The 21887-nt window shown below is 44.7% G+C and overlaps 2 protein-coding genes across 2 annotated transcripts in view; both read left to right on the plus strand.

The window, feature by feature from the left end:
- Positions 1-13628, plus strand: part of LOC131288777 (serine proteinase stubble) — a 55669-nt gene extending 42041 nt beyond the window's left edge. The window contains exons 6-10 of the mRNA XM_058317953.1: positions 110-416; positions 528-717; positions 808-1105; positions 13042-13191; positions 13328-13628. Of these exons, the coding sequence (XP_058173936.1) occupies positions 110-416; positions 528-717; positions 808-1105; positions 13042-13191; positions 13328-13462 (1080 nt within the window). The 3' untranslated portion in view covers positions 13463-13628. The remainder of the gene's footprint in view (positions 1-109; positions 417-527; positions 718-807; positions 1106-13041; positions 13192-13327) is intronic.
- Positions 13629-18091: 4463 nt separating this feature from the next.
- Positions 18092-19068, plus strand: LOC131284467 (uncharacterized). The gene is made up of 4 exons (XM_058313327.1): positions 18092-18260; positions 18426-18502; positions 18604-18760; positions 18935-19068. Exons 1-4 carry the CDS (start codon positions 18092-18094, stop codon positions 19066-19068), a joined length of 537 nt encoding a protein of 178 aa, XP_058169310.1.
- Positions 19069-21887: the final 2819 nt, after the last annotated feature.

Below are 21887 nucleotides of genomic sequence, written 5' to 3' on the forward strand. Positions count from 1 at the left end.
AAATCTGTTCTGACTGCAATCTGCGAATGGCAGCTTATGTTGGCGGGGTAGAGCTTAAGCATCAGAAAGCTGTAGGGTGTGAGCTTAACGTGTTCTTTTATGTTCAAAGGCCAAGCCGACCAAGCAAAGTACCAGCACAAGCACAACCAGCACGACCACGACGACGACCACGACCACCACCACGACCACGACACCAAGGCCCACCACCACCACCACCCGAAGGACGACCACAACGTCGACCTCCACCTCCACCAGCACCACCGCGAGGCCGACCAGCACGGACGCCGCCAGCAGCTCAACAGGTCCCCCGGCACCCGTGTCACCATCTGTGATTGACGTCGATGAAGTATCGCCGTCCTTAGCGTCCTACACGACGGCCCCGGGACGGTACACCATTTCCGCAGCAAGAAACGCTGGTAAGTCCGGCAGTGGGTCAAACATAATGGGCCCGTTGATTGGGGCGCGCCTGATTGGATTCTCCCGTCCGTCTCATGCGATTTGATTTCGATTTTCTTCCCGAACAACAGAGTGCGGCATTCAAACGATGGGCCGACCGGAAACGAGAATAGTGGGCGGCAAGAACGCTCCCTTCGGGCGCTGGCCCTGGCAGGTGTCGGTGCGCCGGACGTCCTTTTTCGGCTTCTCGAGTACCCACCGGTGCGGCGGAGCTGTCATAAATGACAACTGGATAGCGACGGCCGGGCACTGCGTCGACGAGTAAGTCCGGCGGCGGCGAGCGGATGACCCGTGCGGCTTTTTCACTAATTGCACCTGTCCACCTTTGCCCCCCGGGCGTCACTCTTTCAGCCTGCTGACGTCACAGATCCGGATACGGGTGGGCGAGTACGACTTTTCCCACGTGCAGGAGCAGCTGCCGTACATCGAGCGGGGCGTCGCGCGCAAGGTGGTCCACCCGAAGTACAACTTCTTCACGTACGAGTTCGACCTGGCGCTGGTGAAGCTGGAGCAGCCGCTCGTCTTTGCGCCCCACATCAGCCCCATCTGCCTGCCGGCGACGGACGATCTGCTGATCGGGGAGAACGCCACCGTCACCGGCTGGGGACGGCTCAGCGAGGGAGGCACGCTGCCGTCGGTGCTGCAGGAGGTAGGAAAACGATGCCCAATCCCATAAAGCACATGTCATCTTGTTGCCGCTTTCATTTCATTCCCTCGCACATATGGCTACAACGTCTTAAATTTCAAATTGATATTTGAAGCACCGTCTGGCAAGAATGGGTTCTTTGGAATATGCGGAGCTGTGTTCGTTATGTTGCAAAAAAGTGTATTTTAAATATCCGCTTATCGTTTCTTTCTTAACATTGTGCCCTGTCATTCGACAATTCGATTCTCCGAATTCCAAATCGCTTTGTGTCACTTGATTCTCATGAAATCGGATATTCTTGAGGCATTCTTGAGCATTTGTGAAATCTGGTTATGGAACCACATTGATACACGGCAATTTTCCTCGATTTTCACACATCGCTTTACGTTTATTCGTTTATTATATCTGTTGAACTTTTTGGTTGACATCAAAACTTATTTATTTGTCTCGTTTCGAACCAAATTTTGCAATCAGCATCTTCAATCAGCAGAAGTAGAATATTTCTCTGAATTCCGATGGCAAGTTTACAAGAAGCGCAAAGCAACCATTGCAAACAGCAAAATGTTGTCACTTGGTCAGTCAACTGTTAAAATAAGGTTTTTGGTGGGCAAGTGAAAAATAGATTTTCAAAAAACGCATTACTTTTGCAGTGAAACACTCAAATCAACATCAAATGTGCTTTATTTGGATGAGCTCGCGAATAGTAATGTCTACACAAAACGAAAACAAGTGACAGCAAAACTGATATTTTTGCGTGTATTTTCAGTCTTTTGCGCACCGTGTAAACTAAGCATGAAGCATTCTCCTTCAGAAAATGCAACACTTATTGCAGATATTTTCATTTGTCTACAACATGAAAGGTCTCGAGCTTAAGCAAAAAGTTTCATTAAGATACCGGTCCTACCACGAACGTTTTGTCCCTTCAAACCCGGTTGGAACCGGTGTCTGACGGTGTTATAAGATCGTACGGATAAAAAAAGAACGTCACTCGGCAAATGTGAATCTCATCTGGTGAATGAACGTTTATGTCTGTAGAAAAATTCTACACATTGAGTAGCAAAAAAACAAAATCGTACGGATCCGCAGAGAAGCACGGGACAAAGTGTCTCGCATATAGTCTTTGTTCGAGTGCATTCATAGAGCACCAGCTTCGTACCCGGTATCGTAATTATGAGTCGCGTTTCTCGTTGCCAAGCCTCACTCTGTCAATTGCAATGAAGGTAGCGCTTCCAGCACTTTTAAAAGATTTTTTATTTTTCTTTTTTAAAGGTGACGTTTTTAGATAGAGAACTTTTTTTATATTTTGTTTCAAACCTGAGAGTCTGTATGCTAGCACGCAAGCATTTTTAATTAACACGACACTCAAGACATAGGAAGAGTAAATTGGAGCTGGGAAAGTACTGCACTGCTGAGAATCTTAATAAATTTCTCAGACTGTGCACGAGACTTTATCCATTCTGTTCTCTTAATGGATGTTGCAATTTTAATTGCTTTCTTACTAATTGAAACGTTGATTACGCCCCTGGTAAGCGGATTCCATTACTTAGAACAAATATTCTGATTCGAGGAAATATGAAACAGCAGGAAACAACAAAATTGTATGAAGTTGCTCTTCGTCTTTTTCCCGACAGTTTGGTTCAATGTTTAATACATAGTGTTGCTGAAGCATATGTCGAACAGAAAATGCCATCGTCATTGCTGTAACTGGTTACACTGGTATAAAAAAGGTCAAATGTTTCCAACATACTGTCAGCTCGTCTGAACCGTTCGATAACGATGAGACGACACCGCCAAACGCCTTCACTAGGACCTTTTTGTCTTTCGGTCGTGCAGTGCTGCTTCCTTACCCGATGGCGTGAACGAAAATTATTGTGTGTCAATTTGACATATGATGCAGCGTGTCTGTTTCGTCCTTGCTCTCTTCTTGGGAGCAATCATCCCGGTGAAGTGAAACCTGCTCGTTGTCAGGGCTTTTATGTTGTTTCTCCGGAAAAAAGGATGAAACGGAGTAATTGGAGAATGTTACAAAGTATATTTGTCCCTTCGGGGACATGGAAATCATTAGACACGGTGAAGTTTTGTGTACAAATCTTTCATGATTCTTATGTTGCATATTTGTTGGCTCGCTTCCATGATATGATAATGGTTTTGGTCATTATTTCAATGGCCTTGCAACTTTTTTTTTATTTTTATTTCATCTCAATTGACTTTTCTGATCCGGTGAATTATCTTTAAGATCTGTTAAAATTCGTTATATACTGTTCCTAAAAGGTAGAAAGATTTATTTTCCTTTTGCAACACTCCACGATTGGTTTTTCGTTTTTCACCTTTTGAACAGCCCATGGATGCTAAACCATTTATTTGGCCAAGATTTGTATGCATAAACCAACGAACCGAAATAGATACAATTCTCTAGCGTGTGGCACGGGCCAAAAGCCAAACGCCGACCGAGATGCTGGTTCACGCCTCGCTGGAATTAATTAAGATCGTACGAGTGGGGAATTTCTAAGCTCGTTTCCACGTTTCGATCTTAGGTTAGTCCATTTTTCACATGCATTATTTTGTATGTGTGTGTGTTTGTGCGCCGAAGAAAGTCGTTAGCTGCCGCTCGTTTGTATGTATTAAAGCACCCCGATAACATCATCACGTCGGGTCGAAGCCGACGAGCTGATGATGGAACAACTCGAAACCTCCTGCCCGTCACTCGTCCATTTCGTCCGTTGGGCGCTCGGAATCGTGTTTCGAACTGATTCGATTTCCAACCGTAAGATGGCTGACACTTCCTTTGCTTTTTCGAGTTCACCAAAGGCTGCACGTGAGGGAGCGTGATTTGGGAAAGCTAGTGTTTCTACGTTGCGTTTTCTCTAGTTACGGAGAAGCTGCCCGCTCGGAAAGGGAAAGAAGGGCGAGAATGACTTTACGAAAGTCGTGATTTGTGCTTATCTTGGACACGAATCAGCCATGCTAAAGTTCGGTCGCACGCCAAGTTCGGGCAATATCTCACGTTAGTCGTACGAAAAGTTTTCCTTAACGACGAATCGATAGTTGCTTCACAGGAGGAAAAAAAAAATGACAGAAGTCAAAAGGCAGGGGGAAAATGAAATTCATCCTGGTTACCGGAGGAGAATGGGGACCGGTTACAACCGGCGCTAGAGTGGCCGCTAGTAAAAGCTTATCCGGCCGGCCTCCCACGTACCTACGGATACCTTTTTCGGAGGAAGCACGGGATGGGATGGCGAAAAAAGGATATGTTTTTCTTGTCTTCGCTCGCCCTTCGGTGCTGTACATTCGCTTCCTTCCGGTCAATCGTGCCCGGTGGCATCGTTTTCCGCTGGCAATTTGAGTTGTTTGCCAAACGTGATCCAATAGCTGTTTGACCTATATCATGACCAAAAGGGGCGGTGACACGCGGAGAAACCGTCCGTGGGAATCGAAGAAAGCATCTCGGAGCCAGATTGCATTTGTTTTCCCGTTTGGTCTCTAGCAGAGTTGCTGGGTGTCGGATATTGATTTCTTTTATGACGTGAGGGAGGGAGATCCCGGCCGGCCACAGCAAACACATATTTGCCACATTTGCTATTTATCGCAGTCCAGTGGCGTTTGACCGAGCGTTTCTAGTTAGCATCGAAAACAAAGCCAACACTTGGTTTACATTTCTTCGAAGTTCTGATCGAATTTTCCAGCGAAGTGTGATTGGAAAGTTGAAAGAATCCCGAATGCTAAAGTTACTAACAAACTCATGTTGCATATATAATTATTTTTTTTGAAATGGGTTTTGCAAAACAGGAAATATAAACTGCATCAGAAGTCATGATGTTTCTATTACATAAGCGTCCCACCAAAAACACCTTCATATAACCTTTTGTCCCAGTCTCAGGAAATGCCCAGCAGGTTCACTTGAAAAACACATTAAGTACAAGAACTTCTGATTGTTTCTTTGTTCGCGCTCTTTTTTTGCTCTCGAGGAACCATTTCCTCAAAATTGTTTTCCCTTTTCCCGGCTCATACTAGATCAATACCCTTAAGCTTACTTTTACTGAAGGCATTTCAGAACCCTTTGCTTTTAGCAAATCGCAACAGGATCAATTCATACCCACCTCAGCAACTCACTAACCCTAATGATTATTGTCGAACTGTTAAGCCTTTTCCCGGGAAACCCGCCCCCTCCTGCTGCTTGGTGATGAGGAGAAAAACGACGAAAAAGAATCAAATCCGCAACTTTTCCACGCGCACCCTGACGGTGTATTGGCTCCGTTGAGATATTTTCCTTTGGCGCGTAGAAACTTTTAAAAGCATTTAGTTTCACCCCGGCGACGAAACGGGAAACCCCGAGTGCGAGGCCAAAGTGAACGTAAATTTCGCCGGTGGTAGCTGAAACTTTAGCCCAAAACCGAAGTGGTGTTAATTGATTAGACTCGAGAGGAATAACGACGCCGGCGCCGGATACGCGGAAGGGCTAAGGTTGGCAGCGTTCGTGCAGCAAACTTTCCGAATGAGTTTTTCCCACCGAGATGCCCTCCGGGTTTGAAATTGATACCGGAATGAGTCGGTGCTCCGGGCGGAAGATTATAGTTTTTAAGTTTTCCCGCGAGTTTCTTAACGTGGCAAAGCGTTTTGAGGAAATTGCATGGATTATGTGTTGAATGAGTGTGCGTTGGAGTTGTTTTGCGAAACCTTCTCACTAATTGAAATGTAAATAAACGGAACGGTTCGTCGTAATGCGACAAAACCTTCCACTTATTATTGGATGAAATTTTCCTAATTAATTAAATTAAATAAACACGCCCGGATGGGTTTTTAAAATAGGCGATGTTAAAGGCTGCTATTTATGGCCATTTCTCCCCTGTCTCGTTCTCCGCTGACGCGTTCTTATCAAATGAAAAGTTTTAAATAATTTCATAGTGGCTCCTCAGAAGAAACCGGTGCGGTGCTTCGGAAAATTTCCAAGAAACGGTCCCACGAGCTTTCCAAAGATGCGTTGTGCATATTTCATTTCTTTCCGCACGGGTTTTCCATTCGACATGGCTTCCAGCGAACCTTTCCCAACCGCTGAGCCAGTGCCAAGGTTGCAGTGAGGAGATTCCTTACGGCGTAAAACAGGCATCCGTACCATCGAGGCACATGGGAAAAGGGAATTTCCTGCTTGAGATGCGTCAAGAAAGAAACCCCGCTTGTCTTTTTTTTCAGCCTGCATATCCTTCGGAATATTGCCAGTCCCTCTCTCTTTCTCTTTTCCCCGAGACTGCGTCCCATTTTTCTTCCCATTTTCAGCGCGTTTTCTTCCATTCATCCACACCCGAATGGCTTCCGTTTGTTCGTCGATGATTGCGGCGGCAAAGAATGGGCCCCGGGAATCATTTGGAGAACCCTTTCAACCTTTGAATTCTTCAAACATTCTGCCAGCGCAACCATTTTGTCGCTGCGGAATGCATTGTAATCAATCCGCTCGTCAACTGTGCGCCAAGAAAGCGAACCGTTCGTCGTTTTGGAGGGACTGGGGAAACCATTTTCCCATTTCGGTTGCAAAACTTTAGAAAGGAGTGAGTCAACTTCTTTTCTTCCGAGCGAAATGAGGGGGAAAAAAATGTTTAGAAAGTCGATGAAGAAATTTCAAACCCCCGCTGCCGTTGGATGGAATGCCATTGGATGGCTGTCGATAAGGAAAGGAAATAATGATAGCTCCGATCGGAGGAAAACTCCGCTGTGAGAAAATGAATAAATTGCTTCCCACATTGTTCCCTTCCCGCGCCGAATTCTGATGCCGGTAATGATGCTGATGGTTGGCGCAAGGACGGATCTTTGGCTGCGTAGCGTTTGGCTTGGTGCCTTGAGGAAGTCTTAAAGAATCCCCAAGTCCCCGTCAACTAATGGAGTTGGCTGAAGGTGAGATGGCAAATATTTTTCGTGACCTCATGAGCGCCCCATTTATCTTGGAGGAGATGAAATAAAGGAGTTGGCTTACGCACAAAGAGGTTCCAGTATGTGGAAGGTAAATAATAAAAATGATGTTACGAGCAAAACTGCCTGATTATTAAGGAGTTTAATGATCGAACTATGTTAATTATTATGTAACTAAATTGATTGCTATTCATGTTGAGTACAGTGAGAATAATTTAAGATATTGTTTAATTTGGCGATAATATATTGGAAAACAATAAAATAACCATTTAAACAAACTCACAATGTAAAGCGACAAAATGAGCAACGAATGGAAAACACCGTAAAGGAACATTTCTCCCCTGCAAGATCTTTTTCCGTGAGTGCTCCTCTGCAAACCACTTTACCACGGTGTGTCGCATTGACATCTTCAACCATCCATCTAACGACTTCAATAAAACACCGGCGACGCCGCACGTTTGGCCATTAGCTGCGAGAGCTAAGAGCTTGGGTGGCACCGATTGCGGGGGTTTTTCCCGCCACAAACGGCGCCAAGGGAAATTGGTGCGCCAGAAAGAGCGACGGTAGAGAGAAGCAGGAAAAAGCCATAATCCTGGATTACCGCCCGGTGGCCTTGCTGCAATCGCTTCTGCCGGGTGTCATAACTGGGTTGGCGAAAACCGAAAGCAAAAAGGGAAAATAGCAAGAGCATTTCCCACCGCATGGCTTAGGGAAGGGGTTTGTAGGGGGGGAGGGGATGCGGGTGTCGCGTGTTGGGGTTTTGCTTAAAGTTGTTTCACGCCATTTTATGGGCACCTCCTCGTGAACCCGCTCCGGTGTACCCTACCCTGCCTGATAGATAAGCGGGGCGCGGTTTTTGTGGGACACAGTTTTCCCAGATATGATAATTAGAGGGAAACAGCGATTGCTTCTCGCGCTAAATTTACCGAAAGGAGGAGGTTGGAAAATAAGGAGTGCCAAAGTGTTGCCGTTGACGCTCTTTCACGTAATTTTACTCCCCATTTCGATTCATGCTAAGCAGGATCAAATGGAACCATTCGCCGGGCCGATGATTATCAATCTTGTTGGAGTTTTCCGTTTGGCTTGAATACATTATCGCATCGTTTTATCTTTCGCATTGCGCGAGAAGTGGTATTTGTTCCATTTGATTGCATTATTTGATTGTTATCTTAATCTGTTATGCTGTTGTTTCTTTGTTTCAAATTTATACATTGTCGTAACGATTCGTCAAGCTTCTAAATAGTTAGGTTAACAAGTTATGAGAATTTGCAAAGCTGAAATGAATTATAATGTGTTATAAATTTAATTTAACACTAGGAATATTGTTGTGAAACTTTCGACAAATTTTATTTCATATCAATTCCCACCTGCATATTTAGAAGACATATTAGGTGAAGCTAGTTTTTTGTTTGATTAAAACGAAGTGTCACAACCTTTATCAATACATATGACAAATACTATATTTATCGTTTTAATATTCCCAGCTCCCAAAGGATAAATTGAAAGCGAAGAAAAACCTAAGCTGCCCTATTATTTGAAGAATGTTAAAAGAATTTCACCTTCCGAGTCATTCTTTGAAAATTCCTTCCTTGCGGTTCGGTTCGTGCCAGCTTCATAACTATTGTCCTTGGGTATGTTTGTTCGAGGCACTCCGGTCAGGTGTTGACTTCTTGGACTGGTTTTCCGGGAAACGGTATCCCACGAGCTAACATAGATGTTATCACGTGCACGTGCCCCAACCATTATTGACACCCGGTTGAAAAAAGGGACCTTCCTAAATTCCACCTGGATTGCCGGGCGATGTAAAAAGGACCTCGATCGTCGGCCGATGGAAAAGACCGGAATCACCTGCAAGCGAATAAAAAAGGAGCTTTTACGATAAGCTGCTAACCGGAAGTGGATTGAAAAATTTTCCAACAACGCTTTTATCCATGGTGTGACATAGCTTTCGCTCATTTTCTTGGAAAATCATGAATGTCTTTCAACACATTCCGGTGGAGCATTTCACCCGTGTGTGTATTTTTACATTCTTTCTTTCTTTCTCATCGATTTTGTTTGCACATAGCGACGCCACATGTGGAAAAGTCGTGCGGAAAGAAGGACCAGCTCGAAATAACTGCAGCTTTATGGGAATTTATGAATGAACACAAAATGGAACGTATAATTCAAATAAATATCTTCACATGGATACACACGGTATCTGATGGATAGCTTGCGTTTAGCTTGTTAAGGAATTGGAAACTTCTTTATCCTCAATTCGAAATGTTTGGTCCAGTAACGAAGTCGCTTCAAAGGTCCTTGAATTTTTATATTTGTGTGAAAAGATTCTTCCAGTCTTTGTGCACATCCGAGGGCAGATAGGACGATTGCCTGTATGAGAGCAGATCGCTATCAAAATCTGGACCGCAGGCTACCTACCGACCAGTATCAAAGTCTGGGGCATAGAGATTGCGGAAGTTAAAGAAAAACGCGGGCTTAGCTTCGAGCGACAGAATGATTTGTTAACAAAAAAAAAAATCTCGAACGCGTTGGCACCAGACGATGCTTTTAGTTTAGTGCGAAAGGAAAATCTTCCCTTGCTCCTGTATTTCCTTCACCTCATCTCTGGGAGGAAGGATAATGCAGCTTGAAGAGCCATCGGAGATACTTACGGGGTGACAATTTTTTACACGAAACGACCCCGCATTTCTGTAGTATTGATTTTCAAACGACGCAATTTTAAACGAACTGGATGAAAAAGACTCGTTGATGGAAAGAGCGTAGAGCTTTTCCTTTCGCATTCCAGAGCCTACAGCTGCCGACGGAGTGAACGATGGTACGATGTAATTTATCCGAGGCTCTGAAACACGTTGCTTCTGCCACAATCTTCGACTCCCAATCGAAGGTGTGGCTTCTACGAAAGCGTTATTTTTCCCCTCGGGGGACTAACAGGGGACATTGGAACATGATTTTGTGGGTTGTAAAATGGAGCTAAGAAAACTACGTGACTGTAAATAACACCGTCGCGAAGAAAAACGACCGCAGGGTGTCTTTTTTCTGGCAAGATAACGTTTTACTTTCGCAAGATTTCAAGGTTGATATTGTTTCGTAATTTTAAACAAAATAAATTTACTTTATATTGGCATGATTGATGGAAGAATGAAAACCATTTCAATCACTTCCTGATTAGCAGAAGCAGAAACTTTAAAAGTGTACCGACCGCTCGGCAATCAATTGAGTTCAAGCGACAATTGACGATGAAAAACCTTCAATCAATCTCGACCGACAACTTTGTTGACGCGTTTTTCCATTTGCGGCCTTCAAAAGCATCCATTTATCATGCACAAATAGTGAAACGTTCGCCATGTTCGGGAAATGTGTACCAGTGTTTGGTTTCGACGCGCGCGACACGATTTGGGAAGTGAAGATGATTGTCAATCGGTCCGAGGTGCCAGGAAAAGCCACAAACGACACACGATGGTCCGATATTGAATTACGGAGTATGTTTGCTTGCTTATGACGGATGGCGAAATAACCAATCATGGCGACGATCGAGCAAGCGATTTCTTTCCATTTTTTTCTCACTTTCATTTTTATAGATCCTTTGGGACGATGAGCAGAAGCATCGTGATATATTTTTCGCCCAAGGAGTGAAAGCTTCAATTCACTCCAGGCCAACCAGGGTTTGAAGAACTAAATCCAATTGGGCGAAGTCGGTGCGGTGCGATTGGATTTAATTGTTCGCCCATCCGAAAGCAATCAATCTTCTTGAAGCAGTTTCTTCAATCAGCGTGTCGGCGAGAAGAGATTTTCGTTCGATCCGAGTCATCGCAGTTCGCCCGGACAGCTTGGTCCGTGCACTTTCAACAGCACGCTGAAGCCAACCGCCACCAAAATGCTTCAGTTCCGTTTTCATCCGACGGCTGTAGCATGTCCCAAGTTGTCGTATTACGCCACGGTGCTATCATTTTCGCTTTATTATTATACCATCGCTCATAGCTGGGAAACTTTCGAACCCCTTTACGGCAAGAGTACCGCCCGGCTGAGGAGATTTTCCCATCCGCTACGATCGGTTCCCGAGCGTGGGATGTTGTCAGGGCTTTTAGAAGTTCCATGCGTCGTCGTTTTCAAACCGGTGTCTTCCGTACCGCGTCCTAAGGCCATTGATTGCCAGGATGAGCCCGGCGTCGAGTTCGGTGATGAATAAACGAGCCATCATTTGTCATTTTCACGGTAGCTCACTTTCGGCTTCGGTTTCACGACGTCCTTGGTTTTCAGCAGGGCGGACAGGTGCGTTTCGTCCTGAACGAAACTATCGTACCTGAAGGAGAGAGAGAGAGAGAAAGATGAAAACTTTGCCCACACTTTTCCCAATGCGGCCTACACCGGCGGACTTAGGGCCGGCGTCCTACGTGAGCCATTTGATGTGGATGCTTGGAGATGCCGATCCGAGCGTGCGGCGCTCGTCGCCCGAGAAACGAACGAAATATTTCGGGCGTCAGCTTATGCGGGTCTTGTGAGTTTTTGTGCGTTGTGCGTGTATGAGTCGATGAGTGTTGTTTCGGTAATCCTTTCGGTTCAAAGGCTCTGCTGGGGGTGTGTTTCTTTCTATAATGTTTTTCCTTGCCATCTGTATCAATGTTTACGGTTGTGTTTGCACGAAACCTGACTGAAACTTAAGGAAGGTCAACCCTTGGGGGGAAGATTAGTTGCAATGTTTATCGTAGACACGAGTGATAGCTTTCTCACACCAAAGGGGTGAACTCGAGGGTGTTCCTATGTTATTTAATGAGTCGGACTGAAATTGAGACAAGGAAAACCAAAATAAAAATATCATGTATTTTGTTTAGATAAAATATAGTGAATGATTCAATTTAACAAAAACATTCCAACAGAATAATTAGAAATTGTTATTTGAATAAATTTAAACTAGAAAATTTTATAAATTAAATTTCTCGGTTTCATTCCTTCGTCGGATTTATTTTGAAACCATCTCAAGAAAACCTACACTCCCAATAAAGTGTGTAAGTGTTTACAGTGTAATCATTGTGCAACTATTTGTAACCGTACTCGAGCACTACCATACGGCTAAGTGCTTCATTTATAAGGTTCGCCTCGCGACCCGTGAAGCGTCCGGTCGTAGAATCATTTAGCGCATTCTCTACACGCATCGGGCGCCCATGTGCCCTTTGCCGGGCGTTCCCGGAATGTACCATTAATTAAGCTTGATGTTGATTAGTTCCGGCCGTACGGGACCGTTGGAAGGTTGACCGGCGCATTACCGGCGCAGGCACAATGCTGGTTCGTGCCTCCGAAAAGCGATGGAAGCACCGGGCGCCTCCATGAGGCATCGATAGTTTCGCCCGCTGTTCATTGATAATTAATTGGTACCGCTCCAAGAAGATCGCTCCCGGGGTTTTCCGGTTGGCCGGCGAGGAGCCGGAAATTTCTCCGAAATAGATGCCTATCATTAATGTTTTACCCAGGTCCCTGTGGTTTCGGTGATGGGGGTAGAAGAACCGGTAGAACACTAATTAAAAGTTTATTGCGCGTATTACACAAGGGTTGCACAAAGTTTTCGGACACTTGTGACTTGTGAAGGATGGATTGAGTTGATCTAATTATCAGAAAGAGGTTATTTCACATATGCAGTGTTGGACGAGTTGTGAAGGCATTATGGACAAGGGATTATAAATCTTTTATTTCAAGTTCAACTTCAGTACGTTCAGAATACTTATGTGGCATAATAAATCTCCGGTTAAAGTAACGAACCATATGAAAAACAAATTTAAGTAAAAATGAAAAAAAAACCCACCAGCTGGGTGGAAATATACTGCCTGTTTGCCCTATCCATCGTTCGCCTTATCCTCGACCGGCGCAAACATTTCGCTGGCGCATTCTTCCAGCGGGTCAGATGCGTTCCAGCCCCTGAATTATGACTGCCGTTTATTATTCATGGGAAAGCATTTTGCTCCCATTTATTTCAACTTTCCCACCCCCGGCTAACTCATCCTGACGGTTTCGTTTTCCTTGTGTCTCTCCCCCTTTCACCCACCCCGTAGGTGTCCGTGCCGATAGTGAGCAACGACCGGTGCAAATCGATGTTCCTGCGCGCCGGTCGGCACGAGTTTATTCCGGACATTTTCCTATGCGCCGGCCACGAGACGGGCGGTCAGGACTCGTGCCAGGGTGATTCCGGTGGACCGCTGCAGGTAAGCGCCCGGTGCATTCGATGCGAGAAATATTACCGACTCGTAGTAGTTCACCTTTGGTTGGTTGTTATGTTTTTCTTTCGCTCGCTTTCTCTTAACCATTCTGTTTGTTTTCTTTCTCTCGTTCTCCACACAGGTCAAGGGAAAGGATGGGCACTATTTCCTCGCCGGTATCATCTCGTGGGGCATCGGTTGTGCGGAGGCGAACCTGCCCGGTGTGTGCACGCGAATATCAAAGTTTGTACCGTGGATCATGGAGACCGTTCTGTGATAATCTTGTGAGCGCAGTGGCAAAGATCGAAGGAAAAGTTGCGTCCAGCGATGAAATGGCGAGTGCTTACGGCGCCAACATCGACGCATGACGATAAACAGCGGGTACTGCCTTTTACTATAATCATGCAAGCAATACTTTAACGTGCAACAGAACACGGGAAGGTAAACTTTACAGACGGTAAATTTAAATCACTGTAAATAGCTCAGAATCATCAAGAAACCGTCATTACAAGTTAGTAGACATTATATTACAAACAATAGATATTTAGCAAAACAAAAAAAATCATACACACAACACGATAGCGGCACCTTCGAAGTATAGCAAAAGAGTTTAAAGCATAAGCCAAGTAATTTGGAAAAGGGACATAGTTTGCGAAACAAAACAACGCTAAAAAAATCTATCGACAATCTTTAAATAAAACGAGGTAACTTTATATGTAAATATAGCTGAAATCGTAAAATGGCGCGATGCGAAAAATACATTAAACATCGCAATGATCCACGTTGACTAAGAAGCCCTCGAGAGCAAATTGTTGTTCCAATCTTGCCCACTTGTTAGAGCGTCGAAAGTGATGTGTAAATAGTCGAAAATGTCTCTAGGCAGAAGGAAAAACCCCCCAAATGAACATATCAAGTTAAGGTGCGGACCTTGATTAGACCAGTAGAAAATAAACTTGGAAGCGAAATGCAATTGTACATTGCATAGTTTAACGATTTGTACATAGGGATGGCGCCCGTAGGCTTCTATGTATCGCACGGCCGAAAATCGGAGATAGATCAATTGAGGGAACTCCCGGACGCCACAGAGTATTTAAAATATTTTTAAACAAATTTAATATTATTTTACTGTTAGGCCGTTCATCATAACTATACCGTTGTTAGCGATCGTGTACGCTTGGCTTTCCTGTTAATAGCTGATTATTAATATTATTCCCCCCTCACTCCGGTGTATTTATCTCGCTGTTCCAGTAGTTAACGAAGTAAATAGTAAAATATTCATATTTCCAAAGAAAAATCCATTTGTAACTTGATGTTTTCATTTTAGAAAGTGTCCGTTTATGTCCGAAATATTTTAGCTTCTGCACAAAATGGTTTATATCATCCGAAATGCTTTTAGGTTGTTTTTATTAAGTTCTTATGTACGAGCAACGCTGTTCTTAACAAGATCCAGAAAAAGGACGAAATATTGGGAAGATGGATGAAGATGATGGTATCAACTTTCAAAAAACTTTAAGGATGGATTTTTCACGCTTCCATCTGGTTCACATTACGGTCCTTCGCATTTTCCTGGAGTAGGAAAAAATATTACTTATTATTTATTTCTTCAACGCCGTTTCTTTCTACCCCGTCTTGTAAACAATTGTAAGCGAAGGAAACCCTATTGAATGTTTGTCACGCCATAACTCACCGGAGTGTGGAGAGTGCAAAATAAATTATTTGCCGCTTTTCCATACGTTTCCCAGCCCTCATCCCAAATGGCATCCAAAACGCAGAAAAGGCTGCAAATCTTGTTTAACATTCATCACGAACAGATTACGATTTAGCGGATTATGGCGGGACGCGGTGGAAATCAAACGCTCTCAACTACGGGCAAAGGAGGGGAAAAGGATTTATCCGGCCGGCAACCAGGACAACCCCGTCTCGCGCGCCAAACCCATTTTTCAACCCCCTCCGCGGACACTCGAGCGAAAACGAAGAGTGCTATTTACAGAAGCTTCCGGTAATTTATTAGTTGTCACACTTTTGTTTTCCTTTTGTTCTGTGCTCCATATTTGAGCACTTGAGCGACGAGAGGCGGCGAATTTAGCTGCGAAGGATAAAAAGCCTCTTCAACTCTGGTCACCGAAAGAGCAGGGAAAATAAATTTTCGTCCCATTTTACGGTTATTTCTTCTCGGAGCTGTGTGTTTTTTTTTACCTTTTTCTCGCACGCTGAAAAGTGAACAAGAATCGAATTGCATTATGATTCGGCACGTCGGATTCTCGGAGTTTGGAAAGCTTTTTTCCACCCCCCCCACACATTTTCCACCCCTTTTCCCCATTCCGGTGCCGAAGGCCGAAACCCTTGGTTTTACCACACAATTAGGAAGCTGATCCGGCCTGGCGGGAGGATAGAGTGGAGAGGCTCGGCCAAAGGAGGGGCAATAAAACCGTTTTACCATCGTTATTTCGACTTGCACCGGTCCGCTAACCGCACTCTCCGTGCCCCTCCTCCCCCTCCCCCTCCCCCTCACCCGATTTGGCGCCGTACCAACCTTAGACAGTTTTCCTCCCAAACGCGGAAATGTGACGGCATCCGGCAGAGGGAAATTGTTTTTGTGCTTCCGCTGGCTCCCGTTTTGCTTACCGGGGGCCGACCCATCCGAGTAGTCTTGCTGTGGATTCGGTCGGCTGCATTCGGCATTCGCCATCATAGGCCAGCTTTTTCCTAGTTTTCCCCCCATTCCGGGAGCAATTGCAAGAAGATCAGGCGCTCGCCTTATGGCGGTGTGTGAATGTGATTGAAGTTTGTCTGGCTTCACGGGAAGGGTTTGTAAGGCCGGGTGCGGAATGGACACCCTCCCCGCCATCCCCACCCTAGGTCACTCAGCAGCTCGACTCGAGAGTGCATTGCGAACGGAAGACACAGGGTAAAGGTTGTTAAGTCGTTATTGCTTATTGTAGCGGTTTGTGGCATAGGCGAGGGGTTTAGAGCAATATTGCAACCCGGCCCGGAGCCATCCGGTCGGCATGGTGGTCGGAACCGTGCCAAGGCTACAATGTATCGACTCCGGTGGCACTGGATTACGGGACCGACGAGGCCCGACACATGCCGCACGGACTGCACTGGGCTCAAATTTAGTAAGAACAACCGCACAGCTGAGAAAACACGGCCTCGCAATGTGGTGTTGGTGGTGGTGGTGGCACGGCGACGCATTCGGTAAACAGGGCGGGGGGAAACCCGAACGCGGACGGAAACTGTCGGAAAGCCTTCCCTTTCCGGGAAACCGAAATATAGGAAATGGTATAAATTGTTCGGATGCTTCGGTTCATTTTGCTTTGCGGTGAACTTTTTGGCGCAGGTTTGGAATTCCTCGTTTGGTATCTTCATCCCGTTACAGACACTTTTCCGCAGCGCATGGATGCCTACGTTTGTTCGTTGATTGCAAGACCATTGGCTTGTTTTTTTTTCTTTTTTTTTCCCCTTGCTTCAGTATTCCGTTTGAACGTGTGTGCTTTGCTGTCGGTGTTTCACAATGGAGTTTTTATTTAAGAAATGTCCCAACAATAAGACTATCTACAATCGATATCGGTTGTAAAGTCACGTATGCCGCTTTTTATGTTCTTTAAAAAGAGTTCCGATTGAGATTGGGTTGTGTTCGAGTTATCTTGCATTATCATAGGTGGATGATGTAGAAAATAGATAAACAAGCTGTTGATTGACCGTTGTCCGCGGGAGAATTGACTTTAACTAATAGTACGAAGTATTAAAATACGAAAATTAAAAAAAATATAAAAAGTTTATCCTGAAAACAGTTCAAGATTTTCCTATCTCATGAAAATGGAATGTTGGAATGGAGTAAAAGTTTAGTTAAATTCCCTTTCATCCGTTAAAGTGCAACAAAAAGTAAATTATTATTGTTAGAAGTTCAATAGTTCTCAACTCTTTGGAAATCTCTTTTGACCATCTTGCACTAAATAGGTAAGTAATTTCAAACTGTTACGTGCTTTGATGTACTTTACTTGAATCACTTTATTCATCGGGATTTTTTCTTCTATTTCATAGTAAACAACCAAATAAAATAAACTAACAAGTTTGAGAATCATTTACCTTTAGTCAATCGATTTTAAAACGGCGTAAATGCAACACAATGATGATTGAACGGTTTTTGTTTCATTTTTATTTGAATGAAATGGGTTTATTTTTTTATTATAACAAAATTTATTCTGTTTTTACTCTTACTGTTTTGACTGTTTTATTTTGAAAATGTTGGTGAGGCAACGTTAATGGTGAACGTCGTTTTTCATCCTTTGCCGAGCGTGTTATGCAAACTATCGTTGAAATTTTGTTTTCCTTCATTGTTATGGTGAACTTCTCACATTCGTAACGGATTGAATCCATATTTTGCACCCATCCGTGGACCGTCACCAATTAATCACCACTAACGGACGTTACCGCAACTCGTAAACTTACCGGTCCGACTCTGAATGGAAGCTGTTTGGATGCATTTTGTTTACGAAACAAACCGCACAACAAACGGTAATGGCAGTCATCATTTTCTCGTTAACCAGAATATAGGAAAATTTTGCTCGCACATCATCACCTTTCACCCCCAGATTCCACATCTCTTTCGGGGCAATCCTTGTTCGAAATCAAATAAACATCTCGCCGCTCGTGGGAGGTCACCGGTTTCCATGGGGTTGCTTGTTGCCAGGGTAACATTTTCGCAGTCATCGAACTGCCAGCGATGGATGCCATACGGTGGCGGGTTTCGAGAAGGAAGATGAACCGTTTCTGGCGTGTTGACGATGAGAATTTCGCTTCAGTATTCGTTGCGTCTTTCTACGAGATAAGTTGTGGAATCAATCGAAACCGTGTTTGGCTTCATCTTTTTCCTCTGGATAAATCGTCAGCTAAAACGATAGTTATGTGTTCCGGTGCGACATTTAAGGCGCTGTGCTATTTTTATGCCGGCTGCAATATGTTCATGTCAATCACTGCCATCATGAATTCCGGCCGAGTGAGTGATATAATTGGGCGCGATAATTGCACCACGGATCCGGATGCAGCCGAACCCGCACCGATTTGCAATCAAAGTGAGTGCATCGTAACCTGCCACAGACGCTGATGTGATGTATTGAACTGACGTGTTCGTTGGTTTAATTTTTGGTTGGAAAATTAGTGATTTTCAGAACGATGATAATGTACTGTGTTGTTTGTTGTTGAACGGTCTTTCTATCCTTCTTTTGTTCCTACTTTAGTCACCTTTGCCTTTCTGGTTTTCGCCAGTGGACTTGATTGCTTCATGTCGTTTGTGTTGTCGGTGGGAATTATGTGGGTAAGTATCGAAGTTGCTAGCCGGATGTAAAATACTGAAGCGCATTTCGCGATCCAACCCTTTTCGTGTGTTTTTCCTTCTATTATCCGGTCCTGGTGAAGAGAAAAACGCTTCTCTTAAAGCTATACATGGTGCACTTGTGGAGCCACATGGCGTTCTGCTTCTACTGCTGGCTGGGCGTCCTGTTGGCATTCCGAGGTGCGCTCGCCTCCAGCACACTCCTGTTCGTGTGGGGCGTCGTGTTGATCCTGGCCAGCGGTAAGTTTGACAACTTCAACCCTCGGGCCCGTCCCTCCCCACGGGTCTGCGGTGCCAGGTAAATTAGAGACAAGGATTAAGTGATTTATTTGCTTACCTTACCCCCTTCCCCACACCCCCCCGGTCATTGGTTGATCACCGCCTCACATCTCTACCGCATCGCACCGGTGTCAGTTTACTTCGCCATGGAAGTCTGGATAACGCGGGGAGCCTACGAGGCCGTCCGGCAGGAACGTGCTAAACTCGAGCGAGATACGACGGCCGGCGCCGGTGATGTGCTGCTGAGTTTGGGCGGATTTATCTCCTAAGCGCCCGGAGTCGCCCGAGGCGATGCGGTGTGAAGGACAACAAGGACCAAGCGGAGCGCGATGATAAACGGCTGAGCATGCTCATGCTCTTCCTTCTCGAGGGTGGTTAACTTCCTGCCGTTCCGTTCCGTGCCGTTCTAATGTGCCCGAGCCCGACTGTGTGTTCGTGTGTGTGTGTTGGTAGCAGCGGTAGTGGTTGAATCAATAAATTAAATCGGTCTCCATGCGGTTAATCCGCTGCACGGGAGCTGGTTATAATGAAGAGCAGATTCAAGTGGACGATAAAGAAGATGGAAGCACTGGTGCGTGTTCGGGTGAATATGTTTTGCGTAAGCGAAATGTGAAGCGTCACATCATCATACATGGTGCTTTGGTAACTTTTCTAGTTCGATAAAATTTATGCTAACAAATTATATTTAAAAAGAAATGTGCATTAATTCGCACACAAGGGGATAAAAATTAACCTACTAAATTTGAATTGGCAAACCGGAAAACGTAAACACATAATAAAATTGGACATATTTGACAATGGAAATGAGACTGTGTTTAATAAATAATAAAAATGTATTTGTTGAATTTTTATAACAAGTTCGAAGCAAACTTTTTTCAATGGAGGCGCCCAGTTATTCACGAAAAATTTTATACATATTTTGATGTTTTTTTCCTCTACTTCTTCTAAACACGGTGAGTCACCATCGGATAACAAACGTACATAACAACACAGATTTATGATTCCATTTGCCATCGATGCGTGCTAACATTTTGCCCCCTTCGTCTATCTAGATGTGGGGGAATTTACGGCTCACGTTAAGCGCTTCGTGATTCCAATGGCGTACCTCTGCCAACTCCGAAGCTGACCGCGCTGTACTATCCGCATTCATACATTGCCACCCGTATTCATAGCCTCGTTACGGGGGGCTGATTTTATGAAATGGTTGTTGGACGGTAGTACACTCCACGTGCTTACGATAACAAGCAATGGCGGTGAGATTAGAATAGGTTCGCTGAGATGAGACGCGAACTAACGAAGTGTTGCTCGCCATGGCAACATGGCGTGTTAAGGGCACTCTAGCCATTGCCTGCTGGAACAAAGAGTTCACGCCAATAGTCGCGGATATGTGATTTTCGAGTGGACGGTTGCAAACGGATGAACTTATCGATGCGATGGTGGAAACCCGATGGAGACGCTAGTGTGAACGAAACAGAGCGAGAACATTCAAACAGGCTCGGTTTGCTTGATATCTGACCGATATATGATGCAGCGGAAATTGTCTGACCATGCATGGTCGCTATGCAACCGTCGCTTGCTTACATCGCGTGAGTCTGTGAGAAAGGACTTTGCAGGAGCGTGGAAGCACTACAAAGCAACCCAAAAAGCGCTGATAACGAACTAGCGAGGCACGTGATTCAATGCTTCGTGTCTTTGTTTATCTTTTCCGGAGCCATGACCAACGAGAGAAGCCGAAAGGACGAACCACTTTCCGACGCGAGAGTGAACCGAATTGTCCACTCTCGGTGGGCCTTGTGAGATGTTGTGAGCTCATTATTGCATCATGATCCCTTGTCGAGTTTTGATATCATTCATCTCACCTCAATCATCTCATTGCAGCATCTCATCTGTTCTCACTTACATTCTCTCGTTTCCCACCCGTTGGGAAACCGTTCAGTTGTCTTATAAAGAGCTCCGTCCGAGTCCTCGCGAGTCACAGTGTTTAACTACGCGTTGTGCGGAACGGTTCGAAAGAAAACGTTTCATCGACTGTTTGATCCATTCGGAGTTGGTCTTGTGCTGGTACGTGTTGGTGAAGCAAAAAAAAATATGGTGAAAAACAATAACGGACAATGAAGCGTGTTTGAAGCTTCCGAATATAAAAGAGTTATGTGTGGAAAGTGGTTTCACGGAAAATGCACCTGATGGGTAGCACTCTTTGACTTCATTTCCCAACTCGTTAAAATATACTCTGCATTCATCAGCTGCAAAGAAAATACCCAGTCGTGTTACAATGCTTTATGGTGTCACGTTTTTACTGAATCAATAGAACTGGCTTCTCCAGTTAGTGTTAAAACGATATTTTCCAATGCATCGAACCGTGTACGTGTGTCTGTATAATGATGGTTGTTCGCGTGCTTGGGAGTGTCGTGTGTACACATCAACACCACACTCAATGACATCTGAAACCTGTCGCATTTCAACTGACGCTATCCTTTCTCGTGATCTGCATGCGTTTGCTTGTTTTTTTTTTTGTTGACATCATACCGACAGAAATCTCAGAACCCATCACGCACTCACACCACCACCGAACCCCGAAAGCCCATACCGCCCGCTGCGTCAATTCGATTTCAGCTCAACATCATTCCGCTTCTTACCGACACCTTGGAGTAATTGGAAAACTTGTGCACTCGAATTCAGCACATATTCAATCTTCAGCCCAGACCCTCCACTCGTGGTACATCCTTTTCTCCCTTCTTTCGCTATCGACAGCTTCCTGCCAGTCTTCCGTGTGGATCGTTTTAACTTGGCGTTGAGGTGGGCGAACGCTCGAAGGTAGCGCGGGATGACTTTTGATGTTTTTGTACATCCCGGTGTGTCTTGTCCCTTACAAAGCAGCCAGGAAAGTGCTTTGATGTTTGCACCCACCAACCACAGCGTGGAAGATGGGAAGCCAAATCGAACGGTGAAGTCATGTTTTAGTGGGGAAACTCCTGGGGTTTCCACATTATTTCATACGAAGGCCTTAAGCTTTTAATGTAGACTAAGATATTTGATTTTTCTAGATATCCTATTGTGGTTAATATGTCAACGTTTAAAACTCTCGAAA

The sequence above is a fragment of the Anopheles ziemanni genome, chromosome 3 (assembly GCF_943734765.1).
Source record: "Anopheles ziemanni chromosome 3, idAnoZiCoDA_A2_x.2, whole genome shotgun sequence".
Classification (NCBI taxonomy): domain Eukaryota; kingdom Metazoa; phylum Arthropoda; class Insecta; order Diptera; family Culicidae; genus Anopheles; species Anopheles ziemanni.